Source organism: Cherax quadricarinatus, chromosome 66 (genome assembly GCF_038502225.1).
Source record: "Cherax quadricarinatus isolate ZL_2023a chromosome 66, ASM3850222v1, whole genome shotgun sequence".
NCBI lineage: Eukaryota > Metazoa > Arthropoda > Malacostraca > Decapoda > Parastacidae > Cherax > Cherax quadricarinatus.
In genome coordinates this window covers 23,004,643-23,030,250 of record NC_091357.1, presented here as the reverse complement: position 1 = coordinate 23,030,250, position 25,608 = coordinate 23,004,643, and the positions used below count along the sequence as shown (strand labels likewise).

The 25,608-nt window shown below is 37.5% G+C and overlaps 1 protein-coding gene across 6 annotated transcripts in view; it reads left to right on the top strand.

Moving 5' to 3' along the window:
* Positions 1-25,608, top strand: part of ck (myosin-VIIa ck) — a 123,202-nt gene that overhangs the window by 93,147 nt on the left and 4,447 nt on the right. For all 6 annotated transcript variants that reach the window (XM_070099261.1, XM_070099262.1, XM_070099260.1 and 3 more), the window contains 17 exons: positions 478-678; positions 2,004-2,213; positions 2,896-3,072; positions 4,852-5,069; positions 6,991-7,237; positions 8,178-8,351; positions 8,834-9,019; positions 11,164-11,489; positions 11,828-12,132; positions 12,980-13,170; positions 14,565-14,683; positions 15,121-15,379; positions 16,156-16,293; positions 19,089-19,244; positions 21,531-21,759; positions 23,269-23,397; positions 23,818-23,914. In XM_070099261.1, coding sequence (XP_069955362.1) covers positions 478-678; positions 2,004-2,213; positions 2,896-3,072; positions 4,852-5,069; positions 6,991-7,237; positions 8,178-8,351; positions 8,834-9,019; positions 11,164-11,489; positions 11,828-12,132; positions 12,980-13,170; positions 14,565-14,683; positions 15,121-15,379; positions 16,156-16,293; positions 19,089-19,244; positions 21,531-21,759; positions 23,269-23,397; positions 23,818-23,914 — 3,362 coding nt within the window. The remainder of the gene's footprint in view (positions 1-477; positions 679-2,003; positions 2,214-2,895; positions 3,073-4,851; positions 5,070-6,990; positions 7,238-8,177; positions 8,352-8,833; positions 9,020-11,163; positions 11,490-11,827; positions 12,133-12,979; positions 13,171-14,564; positions 14,684-15,120; positions 15,380-16,155; positions 16,294-19,088; positions 19,245-21,530; positions 21,760-23,268; positions 23,398-23,817; positions 23,915-25,608) is intronic.

Below are 25,608 nucleotides of genomic sequence, written 5' to 3'. Positions count from 1 at the left end.
TGGTGGTGAATGGCTTTCCTTCTTTGGGTTATCCTGTGATGGGAAATAGCCAGTATATTAAAAAATGGGGTTTTGATTCCTACTCAAGTTAGCTTAAAGGCCACAAAGTATTTTTTTGTTTTGACTAATGTTGTTACTGTAAGCTTTACAAACTACATGTGCTTCAAGTTCATTTTTGTCATGACATGGAAATTCAACTCAACATTTAATTTTAACCTGTTGTAGCATCTTTGTATAAATATTGACCTAAATTTCTAGACTCAGCTATGTGCTTATAAGTAATATTTGTAATTATTTTTCATTTTTCATTGCATATATACCATATATGCTGGCATATAAGCCATCCCAGCATATAAGTTGACCCCTAGTTTTGGAGATATTTTATGCTTAAAAAGTTTACTTATTCACCAGCATATATGATAAATATGGTTACTAGTTTGGCATGGAGATGTAATCTTGTTTGAAAAATATGTTCAGGAACGCATACTGGAGATGGAGCTGGAGGAGGAGCAGCGTGCACTGGAGGAGCGAGAGCTGATGGAACGCAAGAGAGCTCAGGTGCAAGAGGCCGTGAGGCAGAGAGATGAGCCAGTTGATCACTCAGAGTTGTTGGAAAGTATGTTTAACTTCATCCCAGACTCTGCCTCAGAAACTCATGCTCCTCCATCGGCATTCAAGGTAACACAAACCAGTCAGGGATATTACTAAATCAAAACAGGTTTAACATTTTTTGTGGATACAGTATTGTACTCTACTGTATTAGTGAAAATGAAATGTTATTGTTCATCTTTAGAGAAATAACCTTATGCTTTATGAAAAAAAAATTAACTTTACCAGTTGTCAAAAGTATATCTGTTTATTAAGGATTTTGTTGTTTCATTGCTTTGCCTATAGTATATGTGTGTGGCTTTCACCTCTGTTGTTACATTACCTCCTACTTTCTAAGTGAAGCCTGACTACAACAGTATCATATCTTTCATGCACTTATCAGATGAAGGGTCAAGCTTCTGTTACTTCTTGAGCTGTATGACCCACATGGGTTTAGCATTTCATATAAATAATAATGAAGGATGAGGTTAATCATAGAATTGATGAGGGAAAAAAGGTGAGTGGTGCGTTGAGGTATATGTGGAGTCAAAAAACGTTATCTATGGAGGCAAAGAAGGGAATGTATGAAAGTATAGTAGTACCAACACTCTTATATGGGTGTGAAGCTTGGGTGGTAAATGCAGCAGCGAGGAGACGGTTGGAGGCAGCGGAGATGTCCTGTTTAAGGGCAATGTGTGGTGTAAATATTATGCAGAAAATTCGGAGTGTGGAAATTAGGAGAAGGTGTGGAGTTAATAAAAGTATTAGTCAGAGGGCAGAAGAGGGGTTGTTGAGGTGGTTTGGTCATTTAGAGAGAATGGATCACAGTAGAATGACATGGAAAGCATATAAATCTATAGGGGAAGGAAGGCGGGGTAGGGGTCGTCCTCGAAAGGGTTGGAGAGAGGGGGTAAAGGAGGTTTTGTGGGTAAGGGGCTTGGACTTCCAGCAAGCGTGCGTGAGCGTGTTAGATAGGAGTGAATGGAGACGAATGGTACTTGGGACCTGACGATCTGTTCGAGTGTGAGCAGGGTAATATTTAGTGAAGGGATTCAGGGAAACCGGTTATTTTCATATAGTCGGACTTGAGTCCTGGAAATGGGAAGTACAATGCCTGCACTTTAAAGGAGGGGTTTGGGATATTGGCAGTTTGGAGGGATATGTTGTGTATCTTTATATGTTTATGCTTCTAGACTGTTGTATTCTGAGCACCTCTGCAAAAACAGTGATAATGTGCGAGTGTGGTGAAAGTGTTGAATGATGATGAAAGTATTTTCTTTTTGGGGATTTTCTTTCTTTTTTGGGTCACCCTGCCTCGGTGGGAGACAGCCGACTTGTTGAAAAAAAAAAAAAAAATAATAAAAAAAATCTACTTTCCACTTTCCCTTTTTTACTAAATCATTTTTAATTTCCAGGACCTACCCCATGGTGGAAGTGGAACAGTGTCAGTAGATGACATCTTTTCAGGAATACCTCGTCCTCCTGGTGATGAGGATGAGGATCTCTCAGAGTACAAATTCCAGAAGTACGCTTCCACATACTTCCAAGGTAATGTCAACCACCAGTATTCGAGGAAGCAGTTGAAGCAGCCTTTACTGCAGCTCCAGACACAAGGAGACCAGTTGGTGAGAGTCCTGCCACTTCTTTGTGCTTTATACTTGGCTTACTTGCTTCAAATACATTATACTATCAGTAATTTTTTGTCATATACAGTGGACCCCCGGTTAACGAACTTTTTTCATTCCAGTAGTATGTTCAGGTGCCAGTACTGACCGAATTTTTTCCCATAAGGAATATTGTGAAGTAGATTAGTCCATTTCAGACCCCCAAACATACACGTACAAACGCACTTACATAAATACACTTACATAATTGGTCGCATTTGGAGGTGATCGTTAAGCGGGGGTCCACTGTAACTGGTGTACACTTGAAGTGCTATGCACATTTACCAGTTAGCCATACTTGAGTCCTGGAGGTGGGAAGTGCAATGCCTGCACTTTAAAGGGGGGATTTGGGATATTTGCTGTTCGCAGTGACATCTGAACTGTCGTATCTGCACAAAGACAGTGATAAGTGTGAATGGTGGTGAAAGTTTTTTTTTTTTTTTTTGGGGGGGGGGGGTCACCCTGCCTTGGTGGGAGATGGCCAGTGTGTTAAGAAACAAAAACTATTGAACATAATTCTGAATGATCATAAATTGTGTTTTGTAACAATATAAACTTAAGTACAGAATATCAAACATATTCAGTAAACATACTTGAAAACTGTTTAATGCAATAGTAAAGTACCTATATATGACATTTTCAGGCTGCCTTAGCTCTGTGGATTACTATACTGCGCTTCATGGGTGACATGGCTGAACCCAAGTACCACATGATGGACAGAGACAATACCTCAGTCATGTCTAAAGTTTCAGCCACCCTCGGCAGGAATTTCATCAAAAGCAAGGAATTTCAGGAGGCTCAGATGATGGGCATGGATCCTGTAAGATTATTATTTTTATTATTATAGTAGTTTTTAATATTTACTGTAATATCTTTTTCAAATCTCTAAATAAACTTTATTTTATGAGCCTCTATAAGTTGTATCATGTACTTGTAGGAATAAAGATTACTATTATTATTATTATTAAAGTGCAGTACTAAAGCTTATTAAGGCTCTTTTAATTTAATCAAGGGTCAAATATCATATGTCTTTGCCAGCTAACAACAATAATAATAATAATAACACAAATAATAATAATAATAATAATAATAATATAATAGTAATGCATTAAAGAGCAGTAGAGGACACTGCTCACTGGGGTATTGTTATTACTTGTACTGTATTGGTTTTAATATTAGTTTAAGTATGATTAAAATGCTGTGTATAACTTAGGGGATTTTTTTACTCTGTACTCAAAAAGTATCATTAATTGTAATGTCTATGTACATTTTAAAATATTATTAACCCTTTGACTGTCGCAACCCCAATCCTGAGGTGTCTCCTGGTGTCGCAAAATTTAAAAAAAAAAAAAAAAAAAAAATTCTTATGAAATGACAGAGAATCTTTTCCTGATTGTAAAGACACCAAAAAAACAAAATTTGGTGGAAAACTGACGGAATTACGCTCTTGCGAAGTTAGCGACCTCGGTGATATTTACAAATCGGCGATTTCGCCCACTTTGAGCCATATTTTCGGCTAATTCCATTATTCCAGTCAACCAAACTCATAGCTATTTCTTCAGAACTCCATTTTTTCTATCGATTGAGTACAAGAAACTGCCCATTTACCGATTTCAACTACCCAGTAACATGGTAAAAAATTTGCAATTTGGCCAATTTCACGAAAATTTAAAAAATATGACAATTTCAAAATAAGAACCAGAGTGAACAATGCAGACATTCCCGGCTCTAAAATAACATTTTCTTTGTTCATCAGTCATGTCTCCAGGCCCCTGTGATATTACTCTTGCTTTTTATTTTGAAATTTTATTCAAACAAAAAATAGAAGATTTACTGTTATGCAGACTACTGCAATACTGTAATAATTGTATAAATAACATCAACCCATTCATGACTGCATATTAGAATGGCTATTTGGACATTTATTGGACAATGACATCATTTGTTTACTTTTGAACATCGGCAAAAATCAAACATTTCCCGTACTTTGTGCTCCATTTCCAGGTTCTTTTTATAGCAAAATCAATCAAAATCACCTCTATTTCTATAATATATTTTCCATTCTATTAAATGAGACCAAGAAAACGAGAATACAGCCATAAATACTATACGAAAATAGACCACAAAGTCAGCATTTTAAAAAAAGCGATCGGAGTTTTTTTTTTCTCATTATGCACTGCATGCTCGAGGATTTTTTTATATGGTGCACACTGACCACACAGACCCATTCTCTCACATGTGAGCCTACCAGCTTTCTCCTGCTTGATTTGAAGCCGCTAGAATTTATGAGTATATATACGTCAAACACGGTACCTCGTAAGATGTATATATATGGCCGCGACAGTCAAAGGGTTAATGTTATATGCATTTAGAGGGAATGCCCTATTAGGGGTGTATTTTGGTATTTTAATTGATATACTATATCACATTTATTTTGTATGTGGTTTTGTTATGTTAGTAAAGTAGAACTGTGATGGTAAATTTATGTTGAAAATAAGACAGGGTTAAACTCTGCTTGATCAGAAGTTTACTCAGTAAATACTTGAGAATACATTATACTGTACATACAGTGGTAAATACCTTTATGCATCTCTCTCAGGTTATGTACATGTCTCAGAAGAACCGTAGCATCCGTCACAAGCTGGTATCGCTCACTCTGAAGAGGAAGAACAAGCTGGGTGATGATGTCCGCCGCCGTCTGCAGGAAGACGAGTACACAGCTGAGAGCTACTCTTCCTGGCTGGACTCCAGACCAACCTCAAACTTGGAAAAACTGCATTTTATCATTGGCCATGGAATCTTACGGGCAGAACTGAGGTAAGATTTAGTGATAGTGCATGGACACCAACAGTGAGGACAACAATGGAGTAAATAGATCTGTGTGTGTAAGAGTAGAAATGGTGTTTAACTTTAAATGATGGCATATATTTACACAAATAACCCGCACATAAAAGAGAGAAGCTTACGACGACGTTTCGGTCCGACTTGGCCCATTTACAAGTCGGACCGAAACGTCGTCGTAAGCTTCTCTCTTTTACGTGCAGGTTATTTGTGTATCGTTCCAGTCACGGTATTGTGCCTTTTTTTGTTATTTATGGCATATCTTTTCTTTCTTTCAACACACCAGCCGTATCCCACCAAGGCAGGGTGGCCCAAAAAGAAAAACGAAAGTTTCTCTTTTAAATTTAGTAATTTATATGGGAGAAGGGGTTACTAGCCCCTTGCTCCCGGCATTTTAGTTGCCTCTTACAACACGCATGGCTTATGGAGGAAGAATTCTGTTCCACTTCCCCATGGAGATAAGAGGAAATAAACAAGAACAAGAATTAGAAAGAAAATAGAAGAATACCCAGAGGGGTGTGTATATATATACGTACTTGTACATGTATGTGTAGTGTGACCTAAGTGTAAGTAGAAGTAGCAAGACGTACCTGAAATCTTGCATGTTTATGAGACAGAAAAAAGGACACCAGCAATCTTACCATCATGTAAAACAATTACAGGTTTTCATTTTACACTCACTTGGCAGGACGGTAGTACCTCCCTGGGTGGTTGCTGTCTACCAACCTACTACCTACAATTTATGGCATATATTTTTTTTTATTTTTTTAATGTAGATTCAGTAGATAGAAAGTTGTGCTCGGGACAAAGGGAAATGATATCTACTGTATTATAATAAGTGAAGGAGCTGGAATATGAATTAATTAAATGCAACAGTAATACTAGATTGGAAGGTGAGGAAACATAACCTTGATGGATGAGAGTAAAATGCTGAAAACAGGATAGAGTTGTTGATTATGTTTGCTTCATTTGATGAATGAAAACAGTAAAGGAGCTCAAGATGGACATAAAGAATAAATAAATAAATAAAGCAGCTGGGATTGATGGGATAAAGATAGAAATGTTTAAAGCAGGTGGGGATATAGTTTTGGAATGGTTTGTACTTTTTTTCAATATATAAGATAAGATAAGAGATAAGATTTCATTTGGATTTTTAACCCCGGGGGATTAGCCACCCAGGATAACCCAAAAAAGTCAGTGTGTCATCGAGGACTGTCTAACTTATTTCCATTGGGGTCCTCAATCTTGTCCCCCAGGATGCCACCCACACCAGTCGACTAACACCCAAGTACCTATTTGCTGCTAGGTGAACAGGACAACAGGTGTAAGGAAATGTGTCGAAATATTTCCACCCGGGCCCTCCGTGTGTGAAGCAGGAGCTTTAGCCACCAGGCCATTGGGCCTGGAAAGAGGGAAAGGTACCTAGGGAGTGGCCTAGTGCATGCTTAGTTCCTTTGTATAAAGAAAAAGGGGACAAAAGAAAGTGCAAAAAATTATAGGGAAATAAACCTGTTGAGTATACCAGACATTTAGAGAGGATGGAGCAAAATAAGATGACTTAGAGGATGTATAAATCTATTGTAGAGGGAAGACAGGGTAGGGCTTACACGAGGAAAGATTGAAGGGAAGGGTAAAGAAGATTTTGTGTGCGAGGAGCTTGGACATCCAGCAGGCGTGTGTGAGCATGTTAGATATTAGTGTGTGGAGGCAAAAGGACTTGGCAAGCTGTTGCAGTGTGAGCAAGGTAACATTTTATAAAGAGATTCAGGAAAATCAGTTATATAAATATGTATATGTAGTCAGGTACATTTTTTTCTTTCCTGAACTTTCCCCATCCTTCCATGACTAAATCAACTTTAATATTTTAAATGTCTTTCTAATGTTATCACCTCCACAGAGATGAAGTTTACTGCCAAATTTGTAAACAGCTGAGTAACAATCCTTCAAAGTCTTCACATGCACGGGGTTGGATCCTCCTCTCCCTCTGTGTTGGGTGCTTTGCCCCTTCAGAGGACTTTGTCAAGTACCTTCTCTCCTTCATCCGTGAAGGCCCTCCAGGGTATGCTCCCTATTGTGAGGAGAGACTAAGGAGAACTTTTGCTAATGGCACCAGGAACCAGCCACCAAGCTGGTTGGAGTTGCAGGTAAGCACAGGGATGCATGCGTTACAACACTGTCAAGAAAAAAGATACTAAAATGCCTTTGTTGATAGAGAGGGATAAATGAAGATATAATAAGCACCTATAAAATCATAAACAAAATAGACAAGATATTTTAGCACCATCAACAGGGTGATCAAGATGCTTTAGTTGTAAATTATGGTAAGAGGTAGTGCTAGAATGATCCTGAAAAAGATTTCTGAACAAATAAAGAGAAGTGGATACATAGGCTGGCCTCCATGAGAGGTAGGTACATAGTAGTCTGTGCTACAATCACCAGAAACTTTCACTATATATTGAACATACTGTACACCGATGATGACATACCACCAGCATAGCTCTACAACCTTTTACTGCCAATAGATACAGTAATAAGAAATAGGCTATCACAGTATTTCTTGGATTGTTCCAGCTCTTCTAAATAGAATGGTTTCCTAAAGGGTATTCTGGCACTAGAATGGCATTAGTTACGTGTTGCTTTCATTGAACACGCATGGTTCAATGGGTTTGCTGCACAGTGTCTGGTCTGAAAATGAAATAACAATTTTACATGACTGGAGCACAACACAGTTATTCCTTAGAATAATTATTATACAACAATATTGAAACATCTCACTGGGTATGATGGTATAAACCAGGGTATTATTTACAATAATTACAACTTTACAGCATGTTACAGTGCATGACAGGAGCATAACTGTGAATATTACTCTTAACAATTACAGCAGGAAACTTAAAACACTTCAACAACTTGTGACTGCAGCAACACTAGCATGTGCAGATAAATATAAATTGTATTATAATTCAGGTATCCAGATCTAATGTGAATATATTTAATATGCCTGCTGATAAAAGTTACAAATACTTTATTCACCGGGAGAGTATCGGCGAATAAAAAAAAAAATTAACATTTAATTTCATGTAGGCAACCAAATCCAAGAAGCCACTGATGTTACCAATCACCTTCATGGATGGAAACACCAGAACATTGTATGCAGACTCGGCAACAACTGCCCGTGAGCTCTGCAATCAACTCTCAGACAAAATAAGCCTTTGTGACCAGTTTGGCTTCTCCCTTTACATTGCTTTGTTTGATAAGGTAACTTACTGGTTCCTCAATACTCTTATGTTGTATGTATGATAATAAGTGAAGTGGGTTGGTAGACAGCAACTGTCCAGATAGGCACTGTTGTCTTGTCATGTGAGTAATAAAACTGGAACCTGTTATTTTGTTTACACTCCTGATAGGGTGTGATGGGTTAACTAGGAGAATACAACCAGGTAGTAGATCTCATACTTTGCATAGAGATGGATCCTCCACCACTCCTTTGAGTTTAAATTTTATTTAATTTTTTAAACCAGGGTAGGATGATCGAAAAAACAACAACTGCAAACTGTACTTCCCATGACTCGAGTCACTTCCCCTGAATCCCTTCATCACTTCTGCCTTGCTAACACTCCACTAGTTCATCAAGCCATGTAAAGCACCTTTCTCCACTTATGTGGATCTAACACACTCACATAAGCCTGCTGGATGCTCAAGCCCCCCTCTTTCAGCTGTATGCTTGTGTTTATGATCAGGTGTCATCACTGGGCAGTGGAGGAGACCATGTCATGGATGCCATCAGCCAGTGTGAGCAGTATGCGAAGGAACAAGGTGCCCAGGAGAGGAATGCCCCATGGAGACTTTTCTTCCGCAAGGAGATCTTTGCCCCCTGGCACGATCCTACTGAGGACCCTGTGGCCACTGACCTCATCTACCAGCAGGTGATGTTGTCTCTAGTATTACAATCTCATGTATTTTCAATATTGTATATTTTGATTTAATTTTCTCTTCAATTTTTTTTGTGCTGCAATCTTCTAGGCTTTCTACCTTCTCTATCTCCTTATTTCACCTACCCCCTTACCTACTCTCTCTTCTCTACCTGTCCTCCTTTCCCCCTTCCCCTTATTTGTAATCCTTGTTTCCCTATTATGTCATCAAATTTGTTATTGTGGGTAAGTGTGGCCTGTTTAATAACCTCCAGTCATAATGGATAATATAAACTAATATGGAATATACTCATGGTCTGGGGAAAGAATGACGGACTTGGAAGCTTGTGCAGAGGCAGTGTTGCCTACAGTGGTCTGCACCGTTATGGAATACTCTTCTGAAAGCCAGATGAAAATATGAGCGATCTTTAATGCTGGGTATAGGACAAGCCAAGTTAACATTAACAATCTGATTGTGAGTGCAGTATGTTATATCTTAAAATTTACAATTTGAAATTATCTATCCTCTTCTAGCCTTCACAGATGTTGTCTTGTTGAATTGGCCCTAATGCACAACATTGCTAACATAAATTATAGTTCCAGTTTTGTTTCTGATGAGGTTTACCTTTCCCAATACATTGTCAAATGTTTCAAAATTCTCTCGACTGGAACTGACCTTGGCCTTCTTCCCATCTCTTTTCAAATTTTCTTAACCCTTGTCCTTTGACTTTCTTCTTACATGCTTCTTTTGTCTAGTCTAAGCATGGGCCAGTAGGCCTATTGAAGTGATCCTTTATTCTTTTGCAAGCCTCCTGGGATACATGTAATGGAAAAGAGTGGAGTTGCCCAACTACTCTCTCCCCTTCAGATGTAATTTATATATTGATGTAATTTATCTTAATTAACTTGCTATTATAGTACTACTATTAATATATATCACACTAATATACCCTTACCTCACCTATGGTATTTGTGCTTGGGGATCTACCACGGCCAATCACCTTAAACCTTTAATAACCCAACAAAAAGCTACTGTGTGGATGATCACAATTTCCTGCACCAGACAACACACCCCACCACTTCAAAAGCTTGAACTTACTTAATATACAAAATATACACACTTATTATTGTGCCTACTATATATACAGAACATTAAACTCCAATATCAACCCTCTACTCAAACCTCTCCTAGTCAGCTTCAAAAGAACACAAGCATAACACGAGGCACAAAACACTTTTTGACATCCCATGTGTCCGTCTCACACTATGCAAAAATACAATGCACATAAAGGGCCTTAAGATCTGGAACTCTTTGCCCAAAACAGCAAGAGGTCCCCTGCCCACAAATCAATTTAGGACCATACTCAAAAATCACCTCATCTCTCAATAACAACCATACCCACGCTATGCTAAACTAACCAGATTTAAAGCAACTCTCTCAGGTATTTTATTATCCCTTAACTATTAAGCCATTACAAATGTACATGTATTATAAACTTAAAAATGTATGTTTGTATCATAAATTCTACTACCTCATATTAATAATAGAGTAAAATATTGAATATTTGTAATCTACCACTCTTCACCTGTCTAAACTTAAGCAGTATTTAAGTATTAGGTTAAGTCTGCCTGAAATGCCTCTGCATGATAGTGGCTTTCTTTGTACCAATCAAATTATGAAATTTAAACACACATTGTAACCTTAGCAAAGAAATAAAGTTTTGATTTTGATTTGACTACTATCATCATGACTTTTTCAAGTACTTTAATTACATGATCTGTCTTCTAGCTTTTTTTTTTCTCTCCTCTTTATCTCTGTTTTCTGGTTTTCTCCCATTTTCTTGCTCAAATGTCAATAGACCAAAATGTCATCAGAGGTTCCTCTCTAAAGTGGGTTATTTATAAATTATTCCCTGTCCATTCAGTCTTGCCTGGCTTCTTTGTCCCTTTTCTCATTCCCTAACTTTAGTGCCTATTCATTCCTTCCTTACTCATCATATCTTTTCTTCTGTTTCTTTTCCACTGCCATTTATTTTTAATTTGCATCAGAACTTCTCTTTATGTACATTTTTGTTCTTTGATATTGCTTCTTTGAGGTAATTTAGTTTTAACATGATTTGTAAATCATGTATATTTTGATGAGTATTTGTTCTCACTAGGTTGTTCGTGGCGTCAAATTTGGGGAGTACCGGTGTGATAAGGATGAGGACCTTGCCATGATTGCTGCTCAGCAGTACTATATAGAGTTTAGCACAGACATGAACACAGACCGACTGTTCAACAACCTTCCAGGCTACATCCCAGACTACTGCGTGTCTGCAGGAGATAAAGCCATTGACCGCTGGGCTAACTTGGTAGTTGCTGCATACAGGAAGAGTTATTATGTTAAAGAGCGTGTCCAGTCCCTCAAGGTGAAGGAGGATGTGGTCAGCTATGCAAAATTCAAATGGCCTCTCTTATTCTCCAGATTCTATGAAGCATTTAGGTGAGTAGTTATGCAGAATTTTGTATATTGTAATTACTTGTTAAAAGATCTCTCAAAATACTGAACATTGTTTAATGTGAAGTCATCACTTCTCATATGTTTGGGCATATATTTTGTAGACTCTTTATTCCCAGATTCTGTCCTTAGAACTTCCCTTTCACTTTCTTTTACACTTTTGCTGCACTGAGATGTGTTTTCTAGGTATGCTCATCTCATCTTATTTTATAGTCTTTCAGACTTCATAAAGGTTTGACACAGAATGTCATAGAACAAGAACTAATTATATGTCATGGTATAACTTTTCCTTGAATTTCATCATGGATGTTTGTTGCTGGCAGATACTCTGGTCCAAACTTGCCCAAGAATGATGTCATCATTGCAGTGAACTGGACTGGTGTTTATGTTGTAGATGACCAAGAACAGGTTCTGCTGGAGTTGTCCTTCCCAGAGATAACCACAGTATCTTGTAACAAGACACAAAAAGTGTACACACAAACCTTTACTTTGTCAACCGTACGAGGTGAAGAGTTTACTTTCCAGAGTCCCAACAGTGAGGACATTAGGGATCTCGTGGTGTATTTCCTTGAGGGGCTAAAGAAGCGTTCCAAGTTTGTCATAGCACTGCAGGACTATAAGGCTCTGGGTGAGTAATATCTTATTAAAAGAGTACAGATGGTTTTTGGGATTTGACGAGTTGTTGGAGTGTGAACAAGGTAATATTTTGTGAAGGGATTCAGGGAAATTGGTTTGCCGAACTTGAGTCCTGGGAGGAGGGGTATGGGTCGTCCTAGAAAAGGATGGGGGGAGGGGGTGAAAGAGGTTTTGTGTGCAAGGGGCTTGGACATACTGCAGGCATGTGTGAGCGTGTTAGATAGGAGCGAATTGAGATGAATGGTTTTTAGGACTTGGCGAGCTTTTGGGGTGTGAGCAGGGTAATATTTTGTGAAGGGATTCAGGGGAAACCGGTTAACTGGACTTGAGTCCTGGAGGTGGGGAGTACAGTGCCTGCACTTTAAAGGAGGGGTTTGGGATATTTGCTGTTTGTTGTGACATCTAAACTGTCGTGTCTGGGCGCCTCTGCAAAGACAGTGATTATGCGTGAATGATGGTGAGTGTTGAATGATGGTGAAAGTGTTTTTTTTTTTGGGGGCCACCCTGCCTCGGTGGGAAATGACCAACATGTTGAAAAAATGTATATATTATATCTATATAATTTGTGTGTGTGTGTGTGTGTGTGTGTGTGTGTGTGTGTGTGTGTGTGTGTGTGTGTGTGTGTGTGTGTGTGTGTGTGTGTGTGTGTGTGTGTGTGTGTGTGTGTGTGTGTGTGTGTGTGTAACATGTCAGCTGTCTCCCACCAAGGCAGGGTGACCCAGAAAAGAAACACTTTCGCCATTGTTCTGTGCCGTAGATCATTTAGAGATTGCATGAGTCTCTTGATCAGTGGCAGATATGTTGAATATTAATTACAATTGTTTTTTTCTTTTTGGCAGGTGAGAACTCTTCCTTCCTTACATTCAATAAGGGTGATCTCATCCTCCTGGAGGAGGACTCATCAGGTGAGACTGTCATCAATGCTGGCTGGTGTGTTGGAAGATGTGAACGAACAAATGAAAGAGGTGACTTCCCAGCAGAAACAGTCTATGTTCTTCCTGCAGTCACTAAGCCTCCACCGGATATTCTGGTGAGCATTGATTCTCATTGTCTTACTGAACTCTGACCAGTTGAAACACTCAAGTGAGTATATTTGTTGACCAGTTAACCTTCTACTAGCTGTTTTGCTGGGTTTTATTTATGATTATTATTGTTACTTCTAACACGCCGACCATCTCCCACCGAGGTAGGGTGACCCAAAAAAAAAGAAGAAACACTTTCACCATCACTTACTCCATTATCTTGTCAGAGGTGTGCCAATACTACAGGTTAAAACTGCAAATATTCCCAGCCCTCCTTCAGAGTGCAGGTACTATACTTCCCACCTCCAGGACTAAGCCTGGCTAACTGGTTTCCCTGAATCCCCTCAAAAAACGTTACCCTGCTCACACTTCAACAGCTTGTAAAGTCCCAAAAACCATTTACCTCTGCTTACTCCTATCTAACATGCTCACACATGCCTTCTGGATGTCCAAGCCCCTAGTATTATTATTATTATTATTATTTTTTTTTTTTCAACAAACCGGCCATATCCCACCAAGGCAGTGTGGCCCCAAAAGAAAAACAAAAGTTTCTCTTTTTAAATTTAGTAATTTATACGGGAGAAGGGGTTACTAGCCCCTTGCTCCCGGCATTTTAGTCGCCTCTTACAACACGCATGGCTTACGGAGGAAGAATTCTGTTCCACTTCCCCATGGAGATAAGAGGAAATAAACAAGAACAAGAACTAGAAAGAAAATAGAAGAAAACCCAGAGCGGTGTGTATATATATGCTTGTACATGTATGTGTAGTGTGACCTAAGTGTAAGTAGAAGTAGCAAGACGTACCTGAAATCTTGCATGTTTATGAGACAGAAAAAAGGACACCAGCAATCCTACTATCATGTAAAACAGTTACAGGCTTTCGTTTTACACTCACTTGGCAGGACGGTAGTACCTCCCTGGGCGGTTGCTGTCTACCAACCTACTACCTAGTTTATTATTATTATTATTATGGAGAAGGGCAGAACCTGTAAGTGTTATACAATGCCTGAGGAATGTGAAGTAATCAGAGTTGATCTCAGGAGGAAGGTAGCTTCAATTTCTTGCATTATGATCCCATTACTGGCATGACAGCATCTCCCTTGAAGGGCACTCAGCTCCTGTCTAGTTAGTTCTAGTCATCCCTGAACATCAAGGTAGGTATTCTTCATTACCTTGCTATCATTTGCATTAATCATTATCTCATTACTGTTTACACATGAGCATAAGTTTCAAATTAATAGTTTATCTTAGGTGTGAATAAGATTTATTATTGTTATGATTTAAATTAATACTATTCCATAAATGTTATAAGCTTTGATAAAGGTATGGCTGCTATAAGAAGGCAAATTAATCCTCACTTTTTAGTTCTTGATTAATTTGAACATGTTTTTCCACCTGCAGGCACTGTTTACAGCCGAAGGTGCTGAACACGGTCGCAAGTTGTTCACTCCACAACTCAATGGTAGTGACTCGCAGGAGAAACCCCACACGCTTGAGGAATATGCTCTTGATCACTTTAGGTAAATGGATGCTGTAAATTGATAGCTCTCTGTAAACTTGTACAGGAGTTCACTGAGAAATAAGTTGTGCTCCTGGTGTTTGGTTTTAAAAAATCTGTTTTGCTGGTGTTTTGACTAATGAACAAGAAAATAGTGCAGAGGCAGTTATGTTTCATACTTGCTTGTCCAGTTGATATGTACTATGATTGAAAATCTTAATTGGTTTCCATATTCTGCATTTATAAGTGCAGATGTGTGTAAGTTAGAGCATTTGGAGACATGTATTGTGAGGTCTGACTGGAAGCCACACATGGTTGGCACAACACAAGCCATACTTCTGTTTAAGTTACATTTCAATTAAGATTTTATCTTTAAAGTTTGAATATTTCATTGATATAGATTAAGTTTAATACTTATTTGCCCTAAAATATTCTGTTAAATAAGTTTTGTTTTAACAGACCACCTCCCAAACGCACAGTGTCTCGCTCTATCACCCTCGCATCAGCTCGTCGACCCACTAACGAGTGCTTATGGAAATATTCTAGAGATCCAATAAAGCAACCACTGTTGAAAAAATTGCTGCACAAAGAGGAGCTTGCACAAGAGTCTGTTTATGCATTTAATGCTGTGCTGAAGTACATGGGAGACTTGCCATCAAGGAGAAATCGTCAGGGTAATGACCTTACAGATCAGATCTTTGATGGCCCTTTAAAACATGTGAGTATTTTCACATTAGTCCTCTTCATTACATTAGTTTCATCAATCATGCCAATGACTTAGGAAAAAAAAATTGTTTTTAACTATTGAATAATCTTTACAAAATTATTTTGATGATAAACATTGATACCATAGAAAATTATTAAACAAATTTATATAGACGAGGGTTCCTTTATTTTATGAAGCCTTTGCAAAGACAGTGATCTTTTTCTTTCAACAAACCAGTCATATCCCACCGAGGCAGGGTGGCCCAAAAAGAAAAATGAAAGTTTCTCTTTTTAAATTTAATAATTTATACAGGAGAAGGGGTTACTAGCCCCTTGCTCCAGGCATTTTAGTCGCCTCTTACAACACGCATGGCTTACGGAGGAACTATTCTGTTCCACTTCCCCATGGAGATGACAGGAAATGAACAAGAACAAGAGCAAGAACTAGTAAGAAAATAGAAGAAAACCCAGAGGGATGTGTATATATATATATGATTGTACATGTACGTGTAGTGTGACCTAAGTGTAAGAAGAAGTAGCAAGACCTTCCCGAAATCTTGCATGTTTATGAGGCAGAAAAAAAGGACATCAGCAGTCCTACCGTCATGTAAAACAATTACAGGCTTTCGTTTTACACTCGCCTGGCAGAACGGTAGTACCTCCCTGGGTGGTTGAAAGACGGTGATATGTGTGAAGACGGCCGCCTTTTTTCTTGTGAAGTAAATGCTCTACCACCTTAAAAAGTTTATGAAAGCATTTCTTTTTTTTTTAATGTTTATTTGCTAACAGGAGATCCTGCGGGATGAGATATATTGCCAAGTTATGAAGCAGCTCACAGAAAACAGGAATCGTCTGAGTGAGGAACGTGGCTGGGAACTTATGTGGCTGGCTACTGGTCTCTTTGCCTGCTCTCAGAACCTTGTCAAGGTAACTATGTTGTCTGTACTAAAGCAGTCACTTCTCTTGTTCTTATTGTTTTATATTGTTTATGAAACATTTCTCTCTGATCATCCTTGTTTATAAATTTATTATGTGTAGGAACTCTATGCAAGTAGGAGACCCAGAATATGGAAGACGTTTTAAAAAAAAAAAAAAAAAAAAAAAAGGAAAACTCTAGCTATACTGTATTATTAAACAATATTATTATACAACTACCATTTTGAGCTTTCCGTTAAGTTATAGTATCAGCTTCATAGTACCGTACTTAATATCGTCAAAATTAGTTTTGTGTTTGCTGTTTGTATGAGTACAGTATATATTTGGTTCTGTTTTGATACCAATCCATATGTAAAGTTGCTGTTTATATTATTTCATTATGGCATTTTATTCCAACTTGTTGGCCTAGCCAGTTGTGTGCATGTACTACAGTACAATATTTACATTAGATTAGGGTCATGTCAGTTAACTGGATTTAACCAGTTATACCATTTATTACCATCAGTAAATGCAGTAATGCATAAAGATAAATTTGTTTTGATGCAATCATGTGTCACCCATTTCTGTATAAAATGTGACATTCACAAGTTAGTGTCACAGCCACTTTATCAGTGGTCTGGAGTCGATGTAAAATATTAATGTTTGTTTAGGAGGATGAGTCGTTTGTTGACATTCATATATTTTATTCACTCTGTAATAAGTATAATACTCATGAACTTGTCCAGTTTTCATCATTACCTTATGTATATACTGGTACCTTAGTTTTACTGTATTGTTATTTAACCCTTTGAGGGTCGACAGGCCCTCTCTGAGACTCGTTCTCAGGGTCAGCCAAATTTAAAAAAAAAAAAAATAATTTTTTCTTATGAAAAGATAGAGAATCTTTTCCCGATCATAATGACACCAAAAATATGAAATTTGATGGAAAACTTACGGAATTATGCTCTCGCGAAGTTAGCGGTCTCAGCGATGTTTACGGATCGGCGATTTTGCCCACTTTGAGCCCCATTTTCAGCCAGTTCCACTGTACTAGTCGACAAAAAACATAAATATTTTGCTAGAACTCCATATTTTCTATTGAATGAGTGCAAGAAACCACCCATTTACCAATTTCAACTATCCAGTACAGTGGTCAGAATTTAGCAATTTTGCCAATTTCACACAAATTTCAAAAGATGCCAGTTTCCGAATAGGGTTCAGAACAAACAAGAAATACATTCCTGGCACTAAAATGACATTTCCTCTGTTCATTAGTCACGTCTCAAGGCCCCTCTTACATTCTTTTGCTTTCCACTTTGAATTTTTATTCTCACAAAAAATAGAAGATTTACTGTTATGCAGACTACTGCATTAGTGTAAAAAATGGTATGAATCATATTGGCGCACTTGCAAAAGAATATTAGACTCACCAGTTGATGTGTATTGGACACTTGGCATGATTTGTTTACTTTTGAACTTTGGTAAAAATCGAACATTTCTGCTACTTTGAGCTCAATTTCAAGGTACTTTTCATTGTAAAACCAGTCAAAATCATCTCAATTTCTATGATATGCCTTCCATTCTATAAAATGAGACCAAGAAAACTAGAATACAACAATAAATACCATACGAAAATACAGTGCAAAGTCGCTGTTTTATTCCAAAAAAACGGTCAAAGTTTTTTTTTTCTCATTATGCACTGTGTGCTGCAGGATTTTTTTTATACCATGCACACTGACCACATAGACCCATTCTTTCATATGGAGGCCTACCAGCTTTCTCCCACTAGATTTGAGGGCGCAAGAATTTAGGTGTACTAGTACGTCAAAAACCCTGGGTCGTAAGCCGTACTAGTACGTCCGAAACCCTCAAAGGGTTAAATGACATAGTTAAAAATGGAAACTGTCATAACTTGAAGTATTTGTATAGTATCACTTGATATCTGGGAGAAAGATGTAAATATGTGAACAAATCATGTAAGGCTACATATCACTCTCTAATATACCCTTACCTTGCCTATGGTACTTGTGCTTGGGATTACCACAACCAATCACCTTAAACCTTTAATAACCCAACAAAAAGCTACTGTGCGGATGATCACAAACTTCTGTGCCAGACAACACACACCCCCCACTCTTCAGGAGCTTGAACTTATTTGATGTACAAAATATACACACTTATTATTATGCTTACTATATATACAGAACATTAAACTCCAATATCAACCCTCCACTCAAACTTCTCCTAGACAGCTTCTACGGAACACACAGGCATAACATGAGGCACAAGAACACTTTTTGACATCCCTCATGTCCATCTCACACTATGCAAAAATGCAATGCACATGAAGGGTCCAAAGATCTGGAACTCTTTACTGGAAGCAGCAAGAGGTCCCCTGCCCACAAACCAATTTGGACTATACGTAAAAATCACCTAATCTCAATAACAGCCATACCCACACTCTCAATAACAGCCATACCCATGCTCTCCCAAATATTTTATTATCCCTTAACTATTAAGCCATTATTACAAAATCAGAAATGTGTGTTTGTATCATAAATTGTACTACCTCATATTGATAATAAGAGTAAAATATTGAATATTTGCAATCTACCACTCTTCACCTGTCTAGACTTTAGTCTATAAGTATTAGGGCAAGTCTGCCCAAAATGCTTCGGCATGATAGTGTCTTTATTTGTACCAATCAAATTATGAAATGGAAACACACATTGTAACCTTTGCAAAGAAATAAATTTTTATTTGATTTTCATCTGATTTGATATTTAATCTTGTTTATTCTCTCACAGGAATTGACACAATTCTTGAGGACCAGACGACACCCTATTGCACAAGACTCCCTCCATAGGCTACAGAAGACACTTAAACATGGACAACGTAAATATCCACCACATCAGGTGGAGGTTGAGGCCATCCACCACAAAACAACACAAATCTTCCATAAAGTGAGTTGATTTTTAGATTAGATTTTGCCACCGAAGTGGCTAGTTTATTGTGCACCCCATATCCATCCTGTGGACGGTAGCGCGAGAGCATATGGATACACAAAAGGCCTAGGAACTAGGCCCCAAAGGGTTAACAGGAATACATATGGATTTATATCTACATATCTATAGTTCACTTATCTGTTACAAGCAAATTTAGGAAATTTGCTTAGTATATCTGGTATGTTATTTTCATTAATAAGATATCTTGACATGTCACATAGGTTATTATACTGTCTGTCTCTGTATTCCTCAATAAGTGGACAATTAAGCACAGTGTTCAAGAGAGTGACCATATGCCTGATCACATAATTTACATTTAGTTTGATCATCATCTGTGTGTCTCCCAAACTGCCAGAAGTACTTGTAACCAAGCCTAAGCCTGGCCACTACAACATCAGTCAGTCTGTTCACATTGCACGTTGCTCCATAAACATACTTATCTACGTTCATGTTATCATAGTGGGTTATAGATCTACTCAGGCTTCTAACTGCATTCCTATAACAATCATTTTCATTATTTACTTCTCTCCTAATATTATTCCTAATGCTAGACACAGTTATACCAAAGTTATATTCTACATTCTCCTTCTCGATACTCTTCTTGGCTAACATATCAACTTTATCATGAAGGAGTAATCCAATGTGTGATGGGATCCATAGCAATTGTACATTAATTCCTTTGTCCCTAATTTTTGAGTATCTATACCTGGCTTCCCCAATGAGCATGTTGTTGAAGGTGGTGACGTACTGGCAAAAAGTCGACATCTTTTAGAACATTATCAAGCTAATTTGTGAATATGAACTGATTATTTTATGTGCCTTATTATGCATCGACAGAAAAGATAATGAACAGGTTTGAGATTGTGAAAAAGGGTATGAATTATTATTTGAAATGAAAAATTATCATATTGGATTCCAGTATTCACTATTGATACTTTTTTTATATGAACAGGATGAATTTCCAAGAGATACTTTATAAGATACATACATACATAATGGTTTGGTGTAAATATAGAAGTAGAATACTTTAAGGTTGTCTAGTGAGGTCAGGGTTATTAAACAAGCATTTAGATGGAGTGTTAGATATGTGTCAAAGTTTGGTATGGGGTCAAAATAGATTATATTCTATTTGATATTTATAGATGACATACAACTCTTCTAGCAGAGAATCAGATTATATATTATGGATACTGTAGTTGAAAATTTTGTTGTGTATGAGAGAAGTTGGTTGAAAGTAACTGTAACTACAGTAATCCAATAACTTAATGATAGTGGAGATAAATGTATTATGTATTGAATTAGTGCCAATGAGGACATCCTGGAGTCTGAGTTGAGGTTAAGTATTTTGAAATATGACTGACAAGAGACTTTGCAAATGAAACTGAGAATAAATTGACTAGGTAAAGGGACTAGTGCCAGTGAAGGCTCTGTTGGTTGAACTCGTAATATATTGATATGAAACACTGATGTGTCATGAGTGTTCGACTAGTCATTTTTCTGGCCTCAGTAGAGTCTTAGGCATACCTAAAAAAAGTAATATATTAAAATGCTGGCATGTAACCAGTTACATTAAGGATATACATAATGGCTGCCAGTAGTGCTTGTTGTGCCCTCAGTATCTTAGTGTGTCAGTGCTTGATGGTTTATAAGTCTCCAGAAATATCGAAGAAGACTAATAGGGAGCTTAGCAAACAGAATGGGATGAGCAAGCTGAGAATGAAAATAAGAGTTTTATTCTTACACAAATGAACATAAAACCTTATCCACAGAAATACAGCCTCTCCTCACTTAGCGATGTATTCGTTTACTGACGACTCAGACTTATGATGGGCTCTCTGACTAGTATACATATTTAAATAATGTGTATTAGAGCTGATTTCCTCTGTTCTGTTTAATATAATATACAGGACACTACTGTATAAACATTTTAAAATATACCAGAAATGTTATAAATGATGCAAAAGTGACATTAAAACAATATCAAAGATGCTTGACACAAACCCACTACCATTATAGTATGCTCCTCACTTAGTGACAAATTCATTTTCCGACGTGGTCTTAGGAACAGAACTCTGTCGTTAAGTGAGGAGAGGCTGTACTCGAAATAAGGATGCGGTAGCTAAAATCTATTTCCCAGAAATAGGATATAGCCTCTTTAGGAGGCAGCAACATGTACATCTAATTAACTAACTACTGTACCACAAATATAAATAAGTGTGTCAGTAAATGCTAATTTTCCATCAGGTTTACTTCCCGGATGATACCGATGAAGCATTTGAGGTTGACTCATCAACCCGAGCCAAGGACTTCTGCTCATCCATTTCACACCGTCTTAATCTCAAAAGCTCAGAAGGATTCTCTCTGTTTGTAAAGATTGCTGACAAAGTCATTTCAGTACCTGAGGGAGATTTCTTCTTTGATTTTGTTCGACACCTCACAGACTGGATCAAGAAGGCTCGACCATCCAGAGATGGTAAAATTATTTAAGAATTTATTTATTTATTCCCCAGTTATCTATGAGGGATGTGTTAGTAAAGAAGTTTATACCTAGAATTTATGGATAAAAAAACTTTGTTTTTGTTTTTAAGAATACGGTGAATGCGTTCAGGACCCTGTGAGCTCCAGTCCTGTAATACTGTACTAGTCAAATATTCTGCAGTTTTGGGGGGTTACTGTAATTCAAATGAGTTTTTTTTTTTTTAAGTCGGCTGTCTCCCACCGAGGCAGGGTGACCTAAAAAGAAAGAAAATCCCCAAAAAGAAAATACTTTCATCATCATTCAACACTTTCACCTCACTCACACATAATCACTGTTTTTGCAAAGATGCTGAGAATACAACAGTTTAGAAGCATATATGTATAAAGATACACAACATATCCCTCCAAACTGCCAATATCCCAAACCCCTCCTTTAAAGTGCAGGCATTGTACTTCCCATTTCCAGGACTCAAGTCCGGCTATATAAAAATAACCGGTTTCCCTGAATCCCTTCACTAAATATTACCCTGCTCACACTCCAACAGCTCGTCAGGTCCCAAGTACCATTCATCTCCATTCACTCATATCTAACACGCTCACACATGCTTGATGGAAGTCCAAGCCCCTCGCCCACAAAACCTCCTTTACAGCATATATTTAATTATAGTACCTACATTATTGGAGGTCCCTGACGTACAAATAAGTTGTTTGCATAGAAAGCAATGGTATAAAGAGTGATTTTGTTTCACTCATCTTTATACAGTGCTGTAGCTCAGTGATTGTAATAACAGTTGAATTGGTTTTTAAGTACTTTGATTATAGGTTCAGAGGTGTATAATTTGGGGCATTTATAAGTTGAAAGAACTCCTGAATATAAAATATCTCAGGCTTCAAGATTGAAAACTTTTATTACTCTCTTCATGGGAGTTCCTTAAGCTAGAGAAAACATCAGTGATTTAAGGTATGCATTCTAGGTTCTTTACACATACACACAGGAATTGGTAGCAGACAATAATAAGTGTACAAGTGGAGCAGATCTGCAAGGCCAGTTTGCTAATCACAGGCAGTAGGATATACAGTACTATAACCAAAATCAGGAATAGAGAAATTTGTTGATATAGAGCTCATGGATACTTTAGGATTACAGTACATATAGTAAAGAGAGGAAGAATGCAAGTAAAATTTTGAACAGTTAAAATATAATCCTAATGAAACTGTGATCTAAACATGAGATTAAAGTTATCGTTAATGTGAATAAACAGAAAGATGGACAAAAGATTGAACTGTGGTCCTGCGATTAGCAGGTCTAGCACTTTGCCACTTAGCTAGAGAGTTCCTAATAGGAAAGATTTGGAAACTGTCAGTAAAAGGCTGGACTGCTAATCCCAGGACCACAGTTTAGAGACCCCATATTTCTGTTTATTCATATACAGCTGTTTATTACAACTTGAATTGGGTTCATAGCTTATCATTAATGTTATTAATGCAAAACTGTGTGTTGCAGGTACCACACCTCACTTCACCTACCAAGTCTTCTTTATGAAGAAACTCTGGACCAACACCATACCTGGAAAAGACCGTAATGCTGATATAATTTTCCACTTTCACCAAGAGCTTCCCAAACTCCTGAGAGGTAATAAAGATTTGAAGGAAAGATTTAACTAAGACAAGGTTACACGGAAGTGGTTGTGTTCTTATTAAGAAGTGGTCTGCTGGGGGTGTGAAATGCAGTTGGGAAACTTAGAAACTGGCCAAAACTCAAGCTGAGTTTTGGCTAGTTGATTTTACTGTCAAAGTATTCTATTGTATGCACTAATGTATTCTATAAATTGGTCCTAATATAACCACACTTTTTTTTTTTAAGGTAAATTTTGTTTTTCTCTTATCCAGATTTTGTTACTATTTAAGCACCTATTGTTGCTTATAGGTCATATAATTGAATGTCCACTGTAATACAGTTAAGAGAAATGAGGTCCTTGAACAAAATATATATTGTTGATAAAACCTTGTATGAATTATATGAATTTTCTATATTTCTTGTGTTTTGTCACAGGCTATCACCGGTGCACCAAAGATGAGGCTGCCAGGTTGGCTGCCCTTGTGTACCGTGTTCGTTTTGCTGAGAGTAAACAGGAACTTTCCGTTATCCCGTAAGCTTTTGGATTTTTTGTGGCACTTGAGATTAACATGAGTATTTTATTACAAATACTTTATATCTGTTGAATTTTTGTTAAAATTAGGTTTATAGGAAAGTTATTGACACATTCTTGTATTTACACTTGTGAGGCCTCTTGTATGCATAATGTTTTGGGTATGACACTAATAGATGAACATGCTCATTGTTACTAGAATGTAAATGACACTAATACTGTATAATACTTTACATATAATAATTAATATAATAGTAATAATAGGGTCATTTAAATTGTAAAGTTGTAGATCTTAGCTAGTGGTTCAAACAGTGCTGCTGCTGCCTTTCTCAGAACTTGTGTTGACACCTTGTCAGTTTCCATTCCTTTTAATGTATTCAGCTCCATCGAAGGTTCTTTTACCTCTTTCACTGTTGTGTGTATGTTGTCCAGTACCTGTCAGTGTACCCTTTTACATAAGTTTTCCAGTATTTTCCATTTCCACTAAGAAGATCCCTGTAACTCATTTGTTCACCTCTTCACAGACTTCCCTGTCATTTTTAGTGAGCTGTCCTTCTTCCTTCTTCAGCCAGATTACTTGCACTTTTTTCTGTCATCTTTCTTTGGATATGGCTATGAATTAGTTTTGGTTTAGGCTTGTCCTTTACTGCTGTCATTCTTAAGTTGTCACACAGCTTCTCTTTACCCATGAGTATTCATTTCTGGCAAATCTCCTTAGCTCATTCTTCTCATCTGTCCTTCACTTTCTGTAGTTTTCCCATGCTCTCATGCTTCTATTTTTTGCCTCTTCATCTGGTTGAACCAAAGGCTGTCTTCATCTTCACTGTTTACTCCCTCTTCTTGGTAGGAAGTTTTCCTCTGCTTCTTGGCACTTTCCGGCTATATACTCCATCTCGTCTGCTAACTTTCCTTCTGGTTCTCTTTATCCCATTGCAATGTATTCAGAAATTCTCTCATTCCTTCAGAGTCCCCTCTTTTGAAGTCTGGCTTCTTGTGCCTTCCACCTACTTATAGGTGGAGGGCACCTATAAGTTGGTGCCCTCTACTTATAGTTCAGCAAGGTACTCAAGTTAAGTACTCTGTGGTCACTAGTGCCCAACGGATGGTTTTATACTTGCTGTAAATACTAAGATTAGGTTAGCTAGCTCATCTGCTTTTCCTTATCATGTCCTTAATATACACTGACTTGGAAAATTCTCCCTACCATCTCCATTAACTTAGCCCTACATGTTTCCAGTACCCATGTGTGTGTGTTTTTGTATGTGATTTTTTGTTTTGTGTTTGTTTCCAAGGGATAAACCGTACCATTTGTCATTACTATTTCATGAGTCAAAGGAATACTTTGATACCCATGAAATTTATTATATGAAACATTGCAGGTTATTTCTACTATTCTTTCTTCATTATTTATAAAGTTGGTTCTGTGTTAGTAGCACCTCATGGCATTATACACCATGTATACTTTTATAGATATTTTTATCATTCTTGATTGCAAGAATTTAATATCCATAATCATATTTTCATATAGTCGGACTTGAGCCCTGGAAATGGGAAGTACAATGCCTGCACTTTAAAGGAGGGGTTTGGGGTATTGGCAGTTTGGAGGGATATGTTGTGTATCTTTATATGTGTATGCTTCTAGACTGTTGTATTCTGAGCACCTCTGCAAAAACAGTGATAATGTGCGAGTGTGG